Genomic DNA, 20,409 nt, shown 5'->3' with positions numbered 1-20,409 from the left:
TCCAATGGCCGCCGCGGCCGGCGCGCTGCGGCCGGCGCACCGCGCTGATCCGATGGCAGGAGCCAGGAGCCAGGTGCTTTTCCTGGTCTCCCATGGGGTGCAGGGCCCAAGCACCTGGGCCATCCTCCACTGCACTCCCTGGCCACAGCAGAGGGCTGGCCTGGAAGAGGGGCAACCGGGACAGAATCCGGCGCCCCGACCGGGACTAGAACCCGGTGTGCCGGCGCCGCTAGGCGGAGGATTAGCCTAGTGAGCCGCGGCGCCGGCCTGGACCATCTTTTACTTCTTTTCCAGGCCACAGCAGAGAGCTGTATGGGAAGTCTAGCAGCCGGGTCTCAAACTGGCGCCCACGTGGGATGCTGGCACTTCAGGCCAGGGCGTTAACCTGCTGTACCACAGCATTGGCCCTTGTCTGCTATTTACCTTGGTTAAAACGGAATTGGGTCAAAAATACTATCTGGTTACAATAAAGAATGGCCATTACTTTGGCAGATTAAAACTGAGTTATATAATACTGAAATGGAGAATTAGTAGTGAATACTGTTATTTTCCTAACACAATGCAGGGAAGCTGTGTATGGCCAGAAATGTGGTTGTATTCTTAAGTCTTACAAAACTGTTTAAAGCTAGGGGTAGCTCTTGTCTTTTGGGTTGTTGTTTTTCTGGTTTCTAAAAGAAGTGATTTTGGATGGTTCAGTATGAAGCTCTTCTCTGGTTTGCCTGTCCATTCTCCGATCAGAAGAGCTCTCACTGGTTCAGGCATAATTGGAGCTGTGATCTATCTTGGTCTAGACGTGCTGCTCCTCCCAGAAGCGGTGGAATGGATCAAGTTTAACGTGGGGATGAACGGCTATTACATCGTGCATTACGAGGATGACGGATGGGATTCTTTGACTGGCCTTCTGAAAGGGGCGCACACGGCAATCAGCAGTAATGACCGGGCGAGTCTCATTAACAGCGCGTTTCAGCTTGTCAGGTGATACGGGCTGTGCAGGGTCCTGGTTTATTTCTGCACGTTCTTGCATTCTTAGAGATGACAGTGGTTGGCTAGTAAGTTGAAAGGGGTTTTCTTGTTCTCACAATCTAAGGCTGTTCTTAGGGGGGTAACGTCATCAGTGACTGGTGAGTAACTTGAAGGCCTGTACCTTAATCCTTGTCGTTCACAACTCCAATCGGAGCGAGGTGAATGTGTAGAAAACTGAGACGACACCTTGGGAAGTCCTCTCCCCACTCCTGCAGGTCTTCCTGGAGCTGCTGTCAGGGACAGGATTTCTCCCACGCTGGTCTTAACCTCCGTAGGTGAAGCAACCCAGGCCCCAGCTCCTGGCACTACACCTTTGGGATTCAAGGGGGGAATTCCTCCCTCCACCCCCCAACATCAGGTAGCCAAACTTGACAGCACCTTTGGGGAGTACAGCTTAGGAGATTTTCCCCATCGAATGAATGTGCAGTGGTTGAGGATAGAGTAAGCACTAATATATAATATATATATACACAAATGTATAGATGTGTATGTATAGATGTGTAAGCACTATGTTGTATCAAGGGCAAAAAAAATTATATATATATATATTTTTTTTTTTTTTTGAGAAAATGCTCTCCCAGCTTAACACCCAGACTTGTAATACATGTGCAGGACTTGGGTTTGAAGGGAACCATCAAGGTGGGGCCTGGGGCGCTAATGCTCAGATCCTACTCCCTCCTCCTCCCATGTCAGGTTGTCGGTTCTGGCCGGCACTGCCACAGTGTCCCTTCCACGGGGACAGCAGTAGGGCAGACAGTGGCTTCTCCAGCTGTGCCTTTCTGCCTAAAGTTGCCTTCATGGCGTATTTCTGCTGGGCTCTGGAGGCCGTTGTGTTTATGAAGATGAAGTATGCACCCTACTATCCCCCTGCAATGAGGGGATGCCTATGGGTCGGCACCTTTTAGCGATGGCGGTGAAGGGCTGGCTCTGGGCCCTCACTTGTGGACGGGAAGGCAGTGTCTTCTATGATCGTGTGTTCTCTGGCGGGCCTCCATGGTGTCTCTACCACAGCGTAGCCCCACCTGGGTGGTTGAGAAACTTCTTGCGCAGTGTAAACGTGCCAGGAGTTGGGTTGTGTGTGGCAGGAAAGACACCAATGTAAAGGCCATTATTTCCAAGAGTGTTTGTATCTGATTCACTGTCTTGTTTGGAAGATAGATAAAACATTTATATCTTGCAGCAAACAATTGATTTCCCTGTAACCGGTAACCATGGTGTCTCTTGGTCAGCATTAGAAAACTGTCGATCGAAAAAGCCTTGGATTTATCGCTGTACTTGAAACACGAAACTGAAATTATGCCCGTGTTCCAAGGTCTGAATGAGTTGATACCGATGTACAAGTTAATGGAGAAACGAGAGATGGATGAAGTGGAAACTCAATTCAAGGTAAAAGCCTGAAATACAAGGAGTCGTTCCATAATTGTGGTTTGCCATTCTTGAGAGTTAAAAACTGTGTGTGCGTGCATGCACATGTATGAGTTTGAGAAAGGTCATAGAAAAATTAAAAATCCTATATTTCGCAAGCCTTTTGAAGTACCTTCATACATTAAAGAAAAGCACATAAAAATTCAGTATTGGGATGGACTGGTAAAGACTGGTTTTCATATAGCCCTAAAAATAGGACTGGCAATGTTAGATCATGAACTTAATTTTCGTGGACTTTCCCTTCTGTTCAGCAACCTTCTATTTCATTTCACTTTTCTGTTATCAATGATACTTGAAGAGGCACACAATTTGGCAAAATGCTATAAAGTTTTGCATCATTTGCTATCAAAATCTAATATAAACTGTAACAAGAGTGGAAGGGTATCTTTTGAAAAGATTGTGCAAATACTAAAATCATTTGGCTTTCTGTTTCTGTAACATGAGCGGAGCTGGACAGTTCTTAAAGAGTCGATTTGTCTTTATCAAGTAGTTCGGCCACTGGAGGGTGCAGTGGGTCACAGGAACGTGCCTTGGTCCCTGGCGACGCTAACGCCCGGCCCTTGCGGCGCCCTGTCTGCCCCTGCAGGCCTTCCTCATCCGGCTGCTGCAGGGCCTCATCGACGCACAGACGTGGACGGACGACGGCTCGGTGTCGGAGCGCATGCTGCGGAGCCGGCTCCTGCTGCTGGCCTGCATGTGCAAGTACCAGCCGTGCGTGCGCAAGGCCGAGGGCCACTTCCGCAGGTGGAAGGACTCCAACGGGACTCTGAGGTCAGCCCCTCAGGCGCGGCCAGTCACCCTGTTTCCCAGCGTCGGTGCTAAATCCTGGGTGCGAGAGTAAATAAGTCCTCCTGCCCCCAACCCTTTGTGGGAAAGAAACTGCTTTTGGAGACTTGCATGTCTCCCTCGCTTCTCTATCTTGTGAAATGGTGGGAGCGAGCTAAGTGCACGAGAGTCGGAAACCCGGGGCATTAGAACAGCAGTAGGACAATGGCCAGCTCGTATGACTGGTAGACAGTCTGACTACGCCGAGATGGCCACGCCAGGGAGAAAGGGAGACTGTGTGACCCACAGGCCTCTGTGGGCTGCCAGTGTCCATCCGCGGGTCCTAGGGACGGCCAGCACTCCTCCCCTAGACGGGCTCTGGCCACATCTAGGATCTACCTCAGTTCTCCCTGTACGGCCGCCCGCTTCCACTGGGAGCTGAACTCCCATCCAGATGTGCGCTCTGGCTCCTAAGGAAAGGCCCAGCCGTGCTGCCCGTCCCGGCTTCCTAACGTGTGTGTTCAGGACACGTTCCGACTCGGGTCTGAATTTTCCATCGGAGCGGCCGGGCATTGACTGGCATTTCACGGGCTGGTTGAAACCTGGGTTGAAATTTCCCCTTGGCTTCTTTGTAAACGAAGAAGCGGTGCTCCTGTCCTCAGGCATGCCTCTGATCACGAGGCCGGTTCCCCAGTTTGTAACCGGCCACCGGCGTGCATCTCAACACACGTGCCATACCTCGGCCTCACCGTGTGCTCCTGCCCACAGCCTGCCCAACGACGTGACCTTGGCAGTGTTTGCCGTGGGGGCCCAGGACACGGAAGGCTGGGATTTTCTGTATAACAAATATCGGTCGTCTCTGTCCAGTACTGAGAAAAGCCAAATTGAATTTGCCCTCTGTACAAGCCAAGATCGGGAGAAGCTTCGGTGGTGAGTCATTGGTTTGTGGTCAACTGGCTGCAGGAGACTAGATAGATCAGTCTAGCATCCCTTCCTGTGCTCCTGGCCAGGAACTGCCCGTGGTGCTGGGAACATTTACACAAGTGGGCACACGTCGAGCGAGAATGGTGGGCAATTAGGGAGGGCCAGGTGTTGGGAAAAATTTAGAGGGGTGGGGTACATGCTTATCTCGTGATAGCATCCTTAAAACACCAGAGACAGCCTTTTCACCTGTTCTCTTGAGCAAATTGGAGAAGGTAGAGAAACAGGAATTAAACACTGTTAGCTGTTACTGTGCAGCGATGAGGGGTTATCAAGGCTCGTTACCTGGTTTTCTTTGGCCTTTATTATTGGCACATAGTTTTTTTTTTTTGTACAAGTTACACCATTTTGGTCACTCTTAATGGTTTGGTCATTGCTAACATTGCATTTCTTAATCATTCCAGGCTGCTAGATGACAGTTTCAAGGGAGATGTAATTAAGACTCAGGAGTTCCCATATATCCTCACACTGATTGGCAGAAACCCAGTGGGATATCCGTTGGCCTGGCAGTTCTTAAGGGAAAACTGGAACAAACTTGTGCAAAAGTAAGTAGTGCCAAAAGTCGTGCACAGACTGCACGTGCTTCTTAACTTTGTGTTAGCTTTGCTTGTAAAATAGTAGCAGTCTAAAGGGCTTTGCTGATGGGAAATTAAAGTAGAGGTACTTGACATATCCTTAAAAAAATAGAACACAAGGGGCAATGACGCCTTCTGCCCCCACTGGCTCGTTTTGAAGTTAAGTCTTCCATGGGCACTCCCGCTTGCATCTGCCATTGCCTCTTCTGTAGCACTCCTGACCTCTGCCATTTCTTTAGAAACTTAATCTCTTACTCAGCTGTTTGTATTGTTTGATAACCAGGTGTTAACCCACTGGAGGACAGGGAGTTTTTTTTTTTTTTTTGACAGGCAGAGTGGACAGTGAGAGAGACAGAGAAAGGTCTTCCTTTACCGTTGGTTCACCCTCCAATGGCCACCGCAGCCTGCGTGCTGCGGCCGGCGCACCGCGCTGATCCGATGGCAGGATCCAGGTGCTTCTCCTGGTCTCCCATGGGGTGCAGGGCCCAAGTACTTGGGCCATCCTCCACTGCACTCCCTGGCCACAGCAGAGAGCTGGCTTGGAAGAGGGGCAACCGGGACAGAATCCGGTGCCCCGACCAGGACTAGAACCCGGTGTGCTGGCGCCGCAAGGCGGAGGATTAGCCTAGTGAGCCACGGCGCCGGCTTTTTTTTTTTTTTTTTTTAGCTTATTTGAAAGGCAGAGTTAGATCTTCCATCCACTGGGTCACTTCCCCAAATGGCTGCAACAGCTGGAGCTGGGCTGATCTGAAGCCAGAAGCCTGGAGCTTCTTCCAGGTCTTCACGCGGGTGCAGGGGCCCAAGGACTGACACTCTCCTCCACTGCTTTCCTAGTCCATAAACAGAGCTGGATTGGAAGTGGAGCAGCTGGAATCGAAGCCGTATGGATGCTGGCATTGCAGGTGGTGGCTTTACCCGCTACGCCACAGCACCAGCTCCTGGAGAGATTGCTTTCTCCTGCTTCACCAGTTTTTAGTTGAATGCTGTGATATGTGAGACATGGTATGTACTAGATTTCACAACAACGTGTTGACAATTTCCATTTCTAGGTTTGAACTTGGTTCAGCTTCCATAGCCCACATGGTAACGGGAACAACAAATCGATTCTCCACAAGAGCACGGCTTGAAGAGGTAAAAACAGAACTTTTTTGTAAACTTAAGTGACAGCTAATAAACATCAGTTAGACAAGACTTGATAAAGTGTTTGGGGTACAGGTGGATTGTCATTAAGAGGCTTGTGTTTGGATGCTACAGTGTTCATAGCAGCAAAAACCAGTTGCAAATAGTGAAAACGTGTTAACAGTGAAAACGTGTTATGAGGTCATGACTTTGCCATTGAGAATTTAGGACTCAAAAAAAATTGCAATTGAGTCCTTTTAAAAATAGGATGCGGGGATATGAATACTCGAGTGTCATCTAGCTTTGTGAGAGGCAGGTCTGGAACCCAGGTTCTGTACAATCGAAATTCATGGTTTCTCTGATACTTCAGCACCATCTACTTTCAGAATTTTGCACAACCTACAAAAGACATAAAACATACTTCAACAGCAAAGAGCTGCTTGGTGCTCAAGAGGGGACTATATGAGGGACTCGGGCTGGGCATAGCTATTGGCTTGGTGCCCGCAATGGACCTCAGAGATGGAGAAATGAGGAGTGAGTGTGAGTGGTTCTCGTTGTCCATTCGAGGGCACAGGAAACACAGGGATTGTGGGAAAGCGGGCTCCCTGCAGTGGTGAACGGAGGAGCTGGGTCTCCTCTGTAACAAGGTGTCGACGGCAGACTCCCGGAGCAGATTTTACGTGGTCTTAAAAATGCTGTATTTAGAGAAAGGTTGAGTTATCACGGTTGTGTAGTTGTCTCCCCATTTTCGGCAGCCTCCTCCAGGCCTGCGAAATGAGCTTGCAGAGGGTAGCTCCAGGCTGCACCCCAATGAGGTGCAGAGCAGAGGTACTGTGTGCAGTGACCAGAGCTGTCCATTGAGCAGCTCAGTAGCAACAAAACTCTGTATTCTACTCGTTGACTCAAGACTTAATACATCATTTATATTCTAGTTGTGGTTTCAGCCTCTGGGGCTGCAATGAGGACCAAATAGACAAGAGCCTGTGGCTGCTACTAGGGGCATCGGGCAGCTGTGGACACATCCACCTGTGTTGAGTTGCGTGCCCTAAAGATGAGTGAGGCAAGGAGAGGGTGGGGGTGGACTGCTGTGTTCTGTGGGAGGCTTGGGAACCGTCTGAGAAGGCACCGAGGAAAATGCCAGAATCCAGGACAGGAGCAGGGAGCATCGGGCTCTGTGTCCCGCAGTCACAGCAGCACTTGATTTCAACAAATCCCTAACAGGCTAGTTTTGTAAAAATGTACTTAAAAGTCAGAGGGAAAGACAGATGTTCCATCCGCTGGTTCGCTTCCCAAGTAGCCGCAATGACCAAGGCTGACCCAGGCTGAAGCCAGGAGCTTCATCTGGGTCTCCCGGGTGGGTGGCAAGGGCCCATCCACTTCTGGGCCATCCTCCGTTGCTTTTCCAGGGTCATTAGCAGGGAACTGGATCTTAAATGGAACAGCCGGGACATGAACTGGCGTCCACATGGCATGCTGGCATTTTAGGTGGTGGCACAGCAGGTAAAGCCAGAACGCTGGCCTCTGTAGCAGGGTAATTTGATAGTTTCATGTGACCTGTGAATGACATTAGAAATACCCAGGTGGCCCACCCTGATCTAGAACGGTGTGTCAATGTCAGGTGCAAAGGCGCTGAGGCAGGAACTGTAAGAGCCGGAGGTGCTGTTTTAACAGGTGCTAGGGCGCCTGTGAAATGCAAGGTGCCTGGAGGCCTGCCTTCCCCACCTCTGCCTGCTTCATGTGCACCATGTCTCGGCACCCCTCCACCCTGCACTTAGCCCAGGCCAACCCTTTTTCTCCTCTCGCCTCCCTCCTGGCTCTTTGTTGATAGGAAGGCGTTTTCCACATTCAAGACTCAGCTGGTGACTGACCCCTTCTTGAAACCCCGCCAACTGCTTCTGGAATAATGTCCACCCCCTCCTACCCATGTGTCCATGATGGTTGTGGCTCCTGCTGCCCCTTACAGCTGACCCCTGCAGACACTGCCGGGCTGGTCCTCGCTGCACCCCTGCTGCACTGTCTTCTGCCTGCCTGGCTTGCTCTGTCCCCAGCTCTTCACCACGAGGGCTCTCTGCTCACTGCAGAGGCCTCAGCACCAGTGTCCCCCTCTCTCTCCCCAGTGCCCATCCTTGTCTGGCTCGTGTTCTGGGCGGTCGTGTGCTCATCCCCTGGGGAGCTGAAAGCTGGCGTGGGCAGGCCTGCCCCTGGATGGCACAGCACTTGGGGCAGAGGGGTGAGTTAGTGCCAGAGTGGATCCTGGTGGACAGGGGATGGACTGAGTCCCTGACGCAGGCTGGGGTTGGGGTTCTGCACTTGAACCCGTTACCCAACCACATCTGCACGCGGCTCTGCGATGTGGATATTAGCTCCGATTTACAAATGAGGAGCCGGAGTCTCGAGTTAGTCATTTAAGGTCAAACCAGTGAGTGGGACCAGCCTGTTTCTGCTTCCCTCCCTGTGTTGCCCTGCTTTTGACAGTGAGCATTCACATTTACTCAGAGCCAGGATTGGCGTCTAGGTGGAGGTGCCGCATTTCCAAGGCAGAAGGCAGTCTGGGTCGGGGATGGGGAGACCGCGGCAGCCGGCTATGCCCCAGCTCTGGCAGGTCTGTGCTCAGCGGTGCCCTCACCATGGGTTCCTTCAGGATGAATTAAACTGGACTGACTGCCACTGCGGTCTGACTGCTAAAGGATGCACCTGCTGTGACGTAGCAGACTGGACTTCGTGTGGACTCCTGAGGTCGGGGAACTCGGTCATCTGGGCTACAGGCCAAGGCAGGACAGTAGACAGGTGTTCTGCCGGTCCCCACAGCGGGGGCCTCATGTCCAGCTCATCGGAACGTTGTTAGATGACACAGAGATGTATGTGGGAAGCTGATCTATTACTCCCACGTGTGGGGTTGTGACATGGGCTGTTAAGGAACCTGCTATCTGGAATCCATGCAGAGTAACTAAGATGTTGGCCTACGCTTCCTCACAACAGCACTCAGCACTGGATGGGTTAGTGCTGTGAGGACCTAGGGGCACAGGTTAAGAACCCTTTAAGGTAAAACCAGCAGTGGCCTGTTCAGCGGCATGGCAGGGCCACCTTCCCCTGCTGTGTGCTGAGGGCAGAGGTGCCCAGGGCTGGGGCCAGGACCGGTGTTGGAAGGCACGGCGAGGAGTCTCCGATCCCTCTCAAACCACGGGGCCACTGTATGCAGAACTTACCTTGAGGGAGGAATACGTGAACTCTGGATTAGGATAAGAAACTGGCGAGGTCTTGGGGGTCACCCCGTCTTGACTAAAGCTGCCATTCCCTGCAGAGTTTCAGTAATAAGAACCCAAGACCAGGTCCGATGAGAAAGGCCGCACTCAGGAGGTTAACCCAAGACCAGGTCCGATGAGAAAGGCCGCACTCAGGAGGTTAACCATTTTGCTTGGCGAAAAAGACACACTGTGCTTCCTGCTCGTGAGATGCTACGCTTGAAAAAGCCGGGTTTGCAGGATATATGCTCGAAAACCTCGATTTCACGGTGGTGGCAACGGTGCAGCCAGTGAACGTCTGGCAACTGCAGGAGGTGTGGTCCGCTCCCCGGCTCCCACTGGCGTGCAGGTCGGTCATCACCACCAGCCGCCTCGGCTGCCTTCTGCAGCCCCTTTGGACAAGTGCTGGAATTGTGGCGTCCACTTCCTTTGACCTAGCCTGAAGTCAGGCTTAACGGAATGTTTTTTAAATCCATCCTTTCCTCCCCAGGTAAAAGGATTCTTCAGCTCTTTGAAAGACAATGGTTCACAGCTCCGTTGTGTCCAACAAACGCTCGAAACCATCGAGGAAAACATACGCTGGATGGATAAGAACTTTGATAAGATCCGAGTGTGGCTGCAAAGTGAGAAGCCTGAACTCCAGTAGAGGCTGCCTTGCAGGGACCCTGTGATCTGGTCGTCAGAATGCTAGGGCCAGGGTAGCCCTGGCTTGAACAGTTCTTTGCCCTCCATTGGCTCATCGGTTCGGTCATCCCTACAAAAGCATTGGCTGTCAGGTTGCTCTTCGATACTTTTCTGCCCCATGTTTCATTTACAGGTGTTGCCTGCAATGCAGACCTGAGGGGTGAGTTCCCGACTGTGGCATTTTTTCAGGCTTAAACCCTGCAGCATACAAAGCCTTCTACCGTACGCCTCTGTCACTCACAATCCATTCCCTGAAATTCCTAGGACTAAGTATTGTGAAGACTGAACACACCCACTCATGGATCATGACTGGGGCTGAACCTGCCATGCTGGGGCCCACCTGTCACACCCCCTACACCGGCTCCATGCCGGGGCTTGCTTGCAGGACCCTTTGGCTTTTGGTCAGGGGGCAGTCCCAGGAGTTGGGCGCTGGGATTGGAGGAGGTGGGTGGGTGGGGGAGTAGTGCTGGTGAAGCCCTGGTCCCCTTGCAGGTGGCCTCACGTACCAGGGGCCTGGGCTTCTGAGAGGTGGCCTTTCCTCACCACCTCCTGGGACTAGGGGCTGTGAGGGGAGCCTGCCTCCTACTGGTGTGCCGGTGTTCTGGGTTCTATCCACCCTGCCTGCACCTTCTATAAACTCTAATGCTAAGTCAGCTCAGGGACCCTGAGTGCCAGGGCACGTGTCCTGTCTGAAAAGCTTCCATCGGAGGTTTTACCCGAGAGCTGTGGCCTTTACAGAGGTGACGTTTTCTCTCTGCTCCTCACTTAATTCCTGGATAAGTCGTTGTCGGCCACTAAGTGACATTTAAACTGTGCTAGGCCTAAGGGAAGACAATCTTTTGGCACTAGAGTCCCCCCCCCCCCCCTTTTTTTTAAGTCTAGGGCAAATTAAGGTAAAGCAATATGAGTAACAATGTGTGCTAAGATGACAATGTGATTTTTTTTTTTCTGGAAGTATGTTTACATTTCTATTATACTTTATGGCTAATGGCTTGACAAATGCAGAAATGACCGGCAATTTCCACCTTGGGTAATTTTTTTTAAAAAAGTCAAGATCTTGTTACTATTACAGCAATAATTTTATATAATCTTGATTAATGAAACACGGAAATATTTTTCATCTTGGTCACCCGAGAAACCTTTCTTGGAATCTTTTGGAAAAGCCCATTTTCTAGAGAAAGTTCTGCAACAATGTGCTGAAATGTCCTTGGAAATAAAGATGTTTTTGTCCCTAAGGAGAAATCTGCAGTTTTTGTTGGGTAAAATGGGACTGTTTTTGATCTGGCAACAACTTGCTGTTAACAGGGAGCCTGACATCAGTGTTACTCACAGGCATTGCTAAAGTGCTGGATTTTGGCATAGCATTTAAAAACCTCTATATTTACAGAAACTGGTAATACTACTTCCATACCCGTTTGTCAATGTCAAGTTTATTGATTTTTAATGAAGACACCTGTACTGTCCAAATGGGAGACTTAAATACATAGTATAATCCTTTAGGAAAGTGTTCTCATGTTCTGTTGGTGCCTAGAACATAGAATGTGTCTGGGACACAGCACTTCGCAGGTGGAGTTTGCAATTGCGCAGGTAGCTCTGTGCATGAACTTTAGGGAGTATAAAATTTGGGGCCCGTTCTGTGTGGCGTTTCATTGACCTTGTCCTCCAAGGAAGTACAGGTTGCTATTAACTTTCCGGTAGTGAAGTCAGTTCAGTCCTCATTAAAGCTTTAAGCTGAGGCTGGCCTAGTTCTCTGCAGACAAATTCCAGCTCCCATCTGCCCTCCGTGCCTGGATTCACCCAGAAGCGGATGATTTATTAAAATCCCATCAGTAACATCGGTGCAATGCTCACGGAACACCACTCAGGGTGCTGGAAGCAGACGCTGAGTTTCAGGTATGTACGGTTTTTAAAGTAGATGACTGGTCAAGTTTGCACCGTCTAGCATCCCGCTTCATGAGTGCACAGACTACTGTGGTCATGGCTCCAGGCCAACCACAGCTGCTCCTGGGCAGAGCTCAGAAAGCAGGTTCATGAGTGTAGCAACAGGGCCCCTACAGGGGCAAGACGCTGAGACTTGTCTTATGCGCAGAATGCACTGTACCGTGACTTACTATCGCGCCTGCATTTTGTTCTTCCCCTTGCTCCAAGGTGCTAAAGTCCCCACCCCCTTGACAAACCAGAGTTCAAATGCATAAGGAGTTGGTACTGCTGGGTTTTGTCCAGGTTATTTATTAGCCCAACAGAGGTACCCAATGTACAGTCATTTTGACTCATGAACAGTAATACCCAAAGAAACATCTAATACTTAAACCCCGAGGAGAGGAGGTAATAAGACATTGGAACACTGAAGACTGTTTAAAGCATTGTTTGGCAGATGCTAAAAGTGCAAACTGAAATTACTACTGAGATTTATAGGCACTGTGTGTAGAATGTGCAAAAGTTTGCAAAGTGTTTTTGGCATTGCTTATCAAATACATTTCTTAAAAATATAAAGCTTCCTTTCTCTCACAGCTAAAGGCAATTGAAAAACATTCAAAGAATAGCAGTACTTGTACAGTAACACAGGTGAACCAAGTTCATTTTCCTTCCGGAAACGAAGGTGTAGGATGGCAAGAGCCCCAACCAATGCCGCTGTCCAGAAGCCACCCACAGAAACTTTTGTTGCAAAAGCCTTTTATTCTGAAAGTCACCATCCACCAGCCGAGCATCTGAGGTACCTTGAAAAACCCAAATGGAGAAATCCAGTGAACAATCCAGGTAACTGTTGGAGGCACAGGACACAGGCCATGTGACAAAAGCACTGTGTAACAAAGAATTTCTAGTAAGTAAATACAATTGAGAAAAATCCTCAGTAACTTAATCTGCTTATCCTCCCTCTTTCTAGGAAACAAAGACATCAGGGCAAGAGCTGAACCCAAGGCAGCCTGCATTTTGATTTTACGACTCAAGAGCAGCGCTGGGGGACACCTGGCCCTGCCCAGGCAACTGCCTTTTCAGTAAACCCACAGCAGGCTCATTTTTGTATTGATACCAATTTCCAAGTGGCCCTGGGCAGAAACAAGCTGTTTGCCATGCCCGACTTGGAAAGGAGTAACATACAGGCTGGGTTTTTAAGGACGGGTCTCAGGTATCCTTCCTCTGCTATATTTCCTTAGTTACCGTAAATTAGAATCTTCCTAGTGGCAGATGAACGTGGTCCATCCTGGGCTCTGCCCCACATCCCATAGGGTGCTTCTCCCCAGCGCACCCTGTCTGCATGCTAGGTGACATCTTAAGAACCCCCTGGCACAGGAAGTTCTAAGATGCTACAATTACTAAGTAATTGTAACTTTAGATGATTAGTTACTTGTAATCATGAACATTTGGATTTCAGAGGCTGAAGGAGCCTTACATGATCATTTTCTTTAAGAGTTAGGCCTGAGGGGCTGGTGCTGTGGTGCAGCGGGTTAACGCCTTGGGTGCTGGTTCAAGAACTGCCAGCTCTCTGCTGTGGCCTGGGAAAGCAGTACAGGATGGCCCAAGTCCTTGGGCCCCTGCACCCACATGGGAGACCTGGAGGAGGCTCCTGCCTTTGGATTCAGGCAGCTCCAGCTGGTGGGGGAGTAAACCAGCAGATGGAAGACCTCTCTGCCTCTTTCAGGCCTAACCTCCTTAAGAGCTCTTTATAATAGCAAATAATTTAACTATAAAATTGTAAACATTCCAGGAGTACAACCGGCCCCTGTGGGCTGTTTCACAGAATGAAGGGTTATGCTGTGGACTCCACTGTGGCATGCAGGGCGCACAAAATGGAACACAGGGCGGTGGAAGGTCCGGCAGTGCTCATCTACGACTAGCATCCAACTTACCAAACTGTGTAAACTTCTAACTTGCATTTTTTTCATTGGCTTTTGGCTTGGAAGTTTCCTCTGTGGTCTGAAAGGGAAAGCAGAAGCACCAGTGAGCTCCCTTCTGGCGTATGTGTCACAATCTGGGGCACTAGAATGAAAGGGACGACAGGCAGCCTCCGCAGGCCAGACACTCCCTTCTCTCGCCGCTTGGCAGAACGCGGAGTTCTTCCCAAGTTTATAAGCTAAGTAACCTGAAGTTCTCACCTGGAACTTAAGGCCGGGGTAGTTTAACAAAGCCATCCAAGAACACCTATCACTCCATGGTGAACCCCATTCTTGTACCTGGGGACACAGCTGGCCAGCTAGTCCACTTGGTAGTGCTTTCCAGCTTTTGTTAAACAGCTGCAGAAGAAGCCAGTGCAGGGGCAGTGGGGGGATGCGCAGTTCCATAAAGAACAGCCTGGGTTTGGGTCTTGGTCCCCCTCCCAGCTTCCTGTTAATGTGCACCCTGGGAGGTGGCAAGTGAGGGCTCCAGTGTGTGGGGGCCTGCCACTCAGATGGGAGACCCTGAGGGAGTTAATAGTTCCTTATGTATGCCACTTTATCAATCCTGTCTCAAAGAGTTCAGAATGTACCACAGGAACATTTCACTATTTTGTTCTTAAAAATTGAGGCTATTGGATGTTTTTAGAACTACACACTTAATCTTTCACTGCAGTCAGGGAGTCATGGTAATATAATAACTGTTAGAATCACACATTCTGGAAACGGGGAAGGAGCTGGAAGGTCTGTAATCCAGCTTCTACTCCTGACCACAGCTTGCGTCAGTGTACTAGGAAGAGACAGGTTCTGGAGCACTAAGGTAGACCCTGTACTTCCATTCACCCACTTTAGTTCTACCGACAAACCAGGCGGTCCTCCCTCCCAGGTGGTATCTAGTGAGTACACTGACCCCGGAAATGCTCATTCCATATGGGGGTGCTATTTGAACAAGGGCAGGAGAAACAGGCAATTAAACTGAGGACATTCACCTGCATTTTGAAAGCACCAGTTAAATTTCTGAAGTCCATGTATGGTCTTTTAGCAGGTGCATTTTCCAGTAACAGTATGCAGTATGTACTCACCCGTTCCTTAAACATCTTTATTCTAAATAGAGTGCAATACTAAACGTGACAGATCTGGGCTGTGTAACTGGAACCTGCCTGGTGCAGAGCTCCTGCCCTGGGCTCACCTGGGCTGAATCCTTTGCTTTGTCTCCATGCTTGGCAGCTTTGGAACTGGAGGCCGTCGTGGTCTTGCTCTTATCCTGCAACAGAGGCCATGCAGTGATCACTCTGCAGTAGCAGCGACTCTAGTGGCTGCAATCACATTCCTCTGGAGGACTCTAATGGCTTGGAGCTTTCCATTCCCATTTACCTCCAGGAGACCGGGGGGGGGGGGGGGGGCATGCTGTGTGAGAAGGGGTTAAGGTGGGCACGGTGGGGCTCACCCAGCCCTGGTTTAGCTTATTGAAACAGCTACTCCATGACCGGAACAGCACGAGAAAACACATGTTGGCCAGGGTATGGCAAAAAGACAACCCTTGTACAGCCCTACAGAAGACAGGATGGAGGCTCCTAACAAAATTAATAATCACCATGTGGTAGGGGGCAGCAATGCCTCCTGGGTGCACACCCAAGGAGAGGACATCACCGCCTCCCATGTTCTCTGCAGCGGTATTCACAACAGCCGAGGCGTGGAGAAGATCCACGTGTCCGTCAGTGGACAAATGGCTAAAGATCCTGCCCTGTCTGACGTCGCATGCGCTCATGTCTATGTGGAATGAGCTGCTCCACTTTCTTTCCAGCTTCCTGCTGATGCACACAAGTACTGGAGTCCCTGCCCCATCCATGGGAGACTCACATGGAGTTTTGGGCTCTGGGCTGCAGTCTGGCTCAGCTGTGGCTGTTGCAGACAGTGGAAGAGTGAGCTAGCTCTCTGGCTGTGTTTCAAGTAACTGTACAATGTGGCAATAGAGAACGATGGCTGGGAGCATTATAAAGCCACATGTACAGCATTTAACAGTGAACCATGTATTACAAGTAGCCTGTAAGTATAATTCTACAAAACACAAGTAGGTTAAGGGACAGAGGAAATACACTAAATTATCGTGTTTGTGGGGTAGTCAAGCTACTGCTTTTTATTTCCAAGTTGTGGCATCATGCAATGCAGGCTACATCTCAATCAGCTAAGATTGTACATGCAGACACATGGGTATTCCAAAGAGTTGACATGAAAAAGCACTGTACCTTCTCTGTGGCCTGGGAGGTCTCCGCAGCTGGAGGGCAGCTGTCCAGGTCTCCCGAGAGGGCATCGATGGGGTCCTGGTCACCTGCAGGTTTCTGGGACAGAGAACCACCATGAGGGAAGGGCCCTGTGGGGCAGTCCCCTGTCAGCAGTCACACACATCAAGAAAAACACCTGTCTTCCCAGTAATGTAAAAAGATAGGAAGGGGCTGGCATCACAGCGCAGTAGTTCACCAAAGTGCCAGGTCCAGAGGCTTTTCCACTTCTGAGCCAGCTCCCTGCTAACGTGTCTGGGAAGGCAGAAGATGGCCCAAGGACTTGGACCTCACTACCCATGTTGGAGACCGAGATGGGTTTCCTGACTTCAGCTTCAGCCTGGCCCCATCCCTACCTGTGTTATTTGGGGAGTGAACCAGTGGGATAGAAGATCTGTGTGTGTCACTCTTTCAAATAAGGTTTGTTTTACTATATTTTTTAAAGATTACCTTGACAGTTTTATTTTCTTCTATTCATTTTGTCTCTCTCTGCCTTTCAAACAAAACAGGAAAATCTATTGCTGGTTCATTCCCCAAATGCCCCGGCTGGGCCAGGGCAAAGCCAGGGGCTGGGAACTCAGTCTGCGTCTCCCACACCAGGGGACAGTGACCCAGAGTGAGCATTACCGGGAAGCTGGAATTGGGCGTGTAACCAGGACTAGAACCCAGGCACTCTGTGGGATACCGGCATCCCGAGCAGGGTGCTAAACACCGCACCCAAAGCCTCTCTTCTTCCCTCGACAGAAGTTCCGTCTCCTCTCACCTGGAGAGTGGCACTGCCGACCACACAGGGCTTGTGTGTGGACCAGGTGGCTGTAAGTACCCTGGCACAGTACCAAGTACAGAGTTGGCAGTCCATCATTTTAGCTTTAGAGTGTAGATGACAGCTACACTGAGATAATTCATGGAAACATGCTACCCTGGTGTTTACCTTTATTTCCTTTGATTTCTTTGTAGGTGGCTTCTCTGGTTTGTCCTTAAAACACAAAGCAAATTCTTGGTTAAACAGATCATTTTTAAGGTTTATTTATGTGCAGCTGGTGGTTATGGGACCTATTGCTTTGGCTAAGATGGAGCACAGATTTGCAGTAACTGATAAGCCTCAGCCCCTACTGATAGTCAACCCATTTTGCTTAGTCACTACCATCAGCAGTCGTTCAAGAGCACCTGGGAAAACCTTGAGACTTTCTGCTTTCGTGTACTGTGATTCAGAATTCTTACAAGGTCATGACAAGCACCGTGTGTGTTCACGTTGTGCTTGGAACAGCATCCAACTCTAAGGCTCTGGAGGTGACTTTCAGACAGGGTTACAAGCAATGGGCTTATCAGGGATTCTCCCACCTTCAAGGGCAAGGCATTGCATGATGCACAATTGAGAGGAGGGGGAACTGCTGACGGTGCTCAGGGCGCGCAGTGCTAGCAGGGTGCAGAACCAGTTAAACCAGCAGATCTCCTTCCCCACCAACTGAATCTGCACAGACACAGCCTGGGGAGGTATCTTGGGCTCCATGGATTTGCTGAATAGGTCTCCGGAGGGCTACCAGTCATCTAACTGAACCCGAGAGGGTCAGCATGGACGACCCAAGAAAAGCTGGCTTCTGCTTGGAGACCCAAGGCCTGGCACAAACACTGGGCTCGCAACCAGAGGTATGGCTTGACCTGTCTTTGTGACAGTGCTGGTGGGTGTGCAGAAGAAAGGGGGACCCAGGGCCAGGAGTGGCCATAGCAACTTGTCCCATTCATTACGCCAACACGGCCTGGAGAGACACTCCTTTGAGAGCCCCCAGCCTCACTCCAGTCTCTTCAAAAACTCATGGATAATCCACAACATGAGAAACTATGCACGGATTCAGAAACATTCTTTTGCATCAAAATAACCTTTCCTTTAACTCTCCTTTCCCTGAACTTTTAGAAGGTCCCTGGACGTGTCTGGGAATTACCCTTAAGCGTCAGTGAGGCTGAACAGCACGCATGTCTGTCTACACCAGAGGGCACAGCACGCGAGCAGCAGATGGCATCTGTGCAAGTACACAGGAGCGGTGGCCTCGAGGGTCTGCTGGTCAGCGCTGGCGCCCCCCAGCAGGCAGAGTGTCCAAGCACGCACCTCCAGCTTGTGTCAGGACAAGTTTGCATTTTCCAAGCCTGGCGCTGAGAATACAACCCTCTGCGCAGTGCCCCGTTTACCTGCTCGCCCTGGTCCAGCAGGTGCCTGTACTCGGGGGGAATGGTGTCATCTCTCTCCCCCAGCTTGTCTTTGTGTTCCTTTTTGGCTCTTTCCTGGAAACATGGAGCAGAGACAATTAATGTTCCGTTCCTCCCTGCCTCTGAAATGCAGCATTCAGTATTTAGTGTGCTTTTCCGAGGCAACACATACGGTGTGCTTGTTCTTAAGATGAAATGGATGACAACAGACTTGAGCTGGCGAAAACGACGTAGACCCCTATGCACTTCCATTCTGTATTTTAAATGGAACCAACTGACTAAATACTTTTCCCCAGAAAATGTTAGGCAATCAAACTCAATGCTAGAAAATATTGTGGGGCCGGTACTGTGGCGTAGCAGGTAAATCCTCCACCTGTAGCACCAACATCCCATATGGGTGCTGGTTTGAGTTCCGGCTACTCCACTTCTGATCCAACTCCCTGCTGATGCATCTGGGAAAGCAGAAGAAGATGGCCCAAGTGCTTGGGCCCCCATACCCACATGGGAGACCCGGATGAAGTCCCCGGTTCAGTCTGGCCCAACTCCAGCAGTTGCAGCCACTGGGGGAGTGAACAGGCAGATGGAAAATCTAACTCTGCCTTTTGAATAAAATTTTTTAATTTTTTGTCCTGAAACAATTTCACTTTTCAAATGCTGTACCTTGGCATGAAGGGAGGCAGTGTTTACAAGTGTGATTGTTAAAAATGAGAAGATAGACACTCCTACCCAAGGGCCAGGGCCGAAGCCAGGAGAGCAAACTCAACCCAAGTCTCCCAAGTGGGTGGCAGGGATCCAACCACCTGAGCCATCAGCTCTGCCTCGCCTGGGGTGCACATTAGCAGGGAGCTGGAGGCAGGAGCTGGGCCTGGCCCCGAACCCATGGACTCCAACACGGGACATGCTGTCCTAGTCGGTGACCCAACCACGTGGAACAAGTGTCTGCCACCTAATGGGGCTGATGATTTTCAAGTTGCTCTTGAACAGGACAGCAGCAGGATGGGCGGACGGGGCTCGCTGCTTGGGCTGCAGTGAGGAGGCCACACCAGCTCAGGGAGGCTCGGCTCCGGCACAGGGCTCGTGACCTCGACGTCCGTGTATTTTTCTGCATCATTATCATTTTTCAACTACGGGTTAAGTTCACGTCAATGTTCCTATGACAGTCACAGAATCCAGGTCTAAGGAGTCTCTGAAATGCTGCCCTCGGGACGCTGACCTGCCTGGTTCCACGCTGTGAGCTGGGCGGATATAAACGTTTTCTATACTGCAAGGGCTGAACGTGTGCTCACTCGTGTTGTGTCAAATACGTGAGGTGAGCTCTTCCCGTCCTGCACACACCTCTGTGCGCTGCTGCCTGCCTGCCCCCGCGTCCTCCCTTGGGAGTCTGGACTCGGGCCCACAGACTCGTGCAGGAAAAGCCACTGCAAGCCTTCTGCCAGGCAGGCGGCCTGTGTCACTCCAAGTAGAGACTGACAACCCACATAGGCGGGTGTGTGTGTGTGTATCATGCATAGGTTGTCCTCACTCCAGGTAAGAGCAGGAAACTGTGCTTCTCCATCACAACACAGTCTGGTCTCACCAACAGGATATCTGCCCATAACACAGTGTGGGCCATCAACTCCCCAGCCAAACAAGAAAAACACGGAGCAGGGCAATGAGGCAGGTTAGCCAACGGTGCACCGACTCTGCACACGGTCACGGCCGCTCCCTCTCTGCTGTACAAACCTCAGGGCCAGGGCTGCTTCTTACCTTCACTTTGTCCTCCATGGGCTTGTTCTCATCGGGATCAGGCTGCCTTTGGCCAAGACTGTCAGAAAGTTTATCCAAGGCATCGTCGAGTTCCTTGTTGCTGGGCTAAAAGGCAAATAATTCTCCCTCAGTCACGGGCAGTCCAAACTGTGTCAGATCAGCCCAGGGAGGGGCTGCGTTTGCAAGAGGGGCCCTGCTTCCTTGGAGGACAGGGGCAGAGAAGCGCCGAGACAAACACAGGAGCTGTGGCAACCGTGAACCTGACTGGTCTGGGAGCTCAGTGCCTCCACCCGCCCAGCCTATCTCCTTGGTGAGAATCCCAGCCGCCCATGGGTCATCGGGGACCACACCTCAGCAGGTACCCTGGATCACCTGGACGGTCCAACAGCAGAGGAACCAACCACGTTGCTTTCACTTAGCAATGAAACAGGATGAGATAACTTGGAGTGAGGACCCAATTGTGCTGTCCAAAAATCCAGATTTAGGATTCTACAAC

The 20,409-nt window shown here is 50.5% G+C and overlaps 2 protein-coding genes across 2 annotated transcripts in view; one reads left to right on the top strand and one right to left on the bottom strand.

The window, feature by feature from the left end:
* The window catches only part of ERAP1 (endoplasmic reticulum aminopeptidase 1), a 51,250-nt gene extending 40,201 nt beyond the window's left edge, over positions 1 to 11,049 (top strand). The window contains exons 13-19 of the mRNA XM_002713943.5: positions 792 to 975; positions 2,253 to 2,409; positions 3,035 to 3,219; positions 3,982 to 4,143; positions 4,599 to 4,739; positions 5,819 to 5,900; positions 9,621 to 11,049. Of these exons, the coding sequence (XP_002713989.4) occupies positions 792 to 975; positions 2,253 to 2,409; positions 3,035 to 3,219; positions 3,982 to 4,143; positions 4,599 to 4,739; positions 5,819 to 5,900; positions 9,621 to 9,776 (1,067 nt within the window). The 3' untranslated portion in view covers positions 9,777 to 11,049. The remainder of the gene's footprint in view (positions 1 to 791; positions 976 to 2,252; positions 2,410 to 3,034; positions 3,220 to 3,981; positions 4,144 to 4,598; positions 4,740 to 5,818; positions 5,901 to 9,620) is intronic.
* A 182-nt stretch (positions 11,050 to 11,231) lies between these two features.
* CAST (calpastatin) overlaps positions 11,232 to 20,409 on the bottom strand; it is a 67,218-nt gene continuing 58,040 nt past the window's right edge. Inside the window, 7 exon segments of the mRNA NM_001082270.1 lie at positions 11,232 to 12,614; positions 13,663 to 13,729; positions 14,876 to 14,950; positions 15,933 to 16,025; positions 16,897 to 16,941; positions 18,150 to 18,242; positions 19,914 to 20,018. Of these exon segments, the coding sequence (NP_001075739.1) occupies positions 13,679 to 13,729; positions 14,876 to 14,950; positions 15,933 to 16,025; positions 16,897 to 16,941; positions 18,150 to 18,242; positions 19,914 to 20,018 (462 nt within the window). The 3' untranslated portion in view covers positions 11,232 to 12,614; positions 13,663 to 13,678.

Source organism: Oryctolagus cuniculus, chromosome 14 (genome assembly GCF_964237555.1).
Source record: "Oryctolagus cuniculus chromosome 14, mOryCun1.1, whole genome shotgun sequence".
In the NCBI taxonomy this organism is placed as follows: Eukaryota; Metazoa; Chordata; class Mammalia; order Lagomorpha; family Leporidae; genus Oryctolagus; species Oryctolagus cuniculus.
This window is presented reverse-complemented; position numbering and strand designations above follow the sequence as displayed.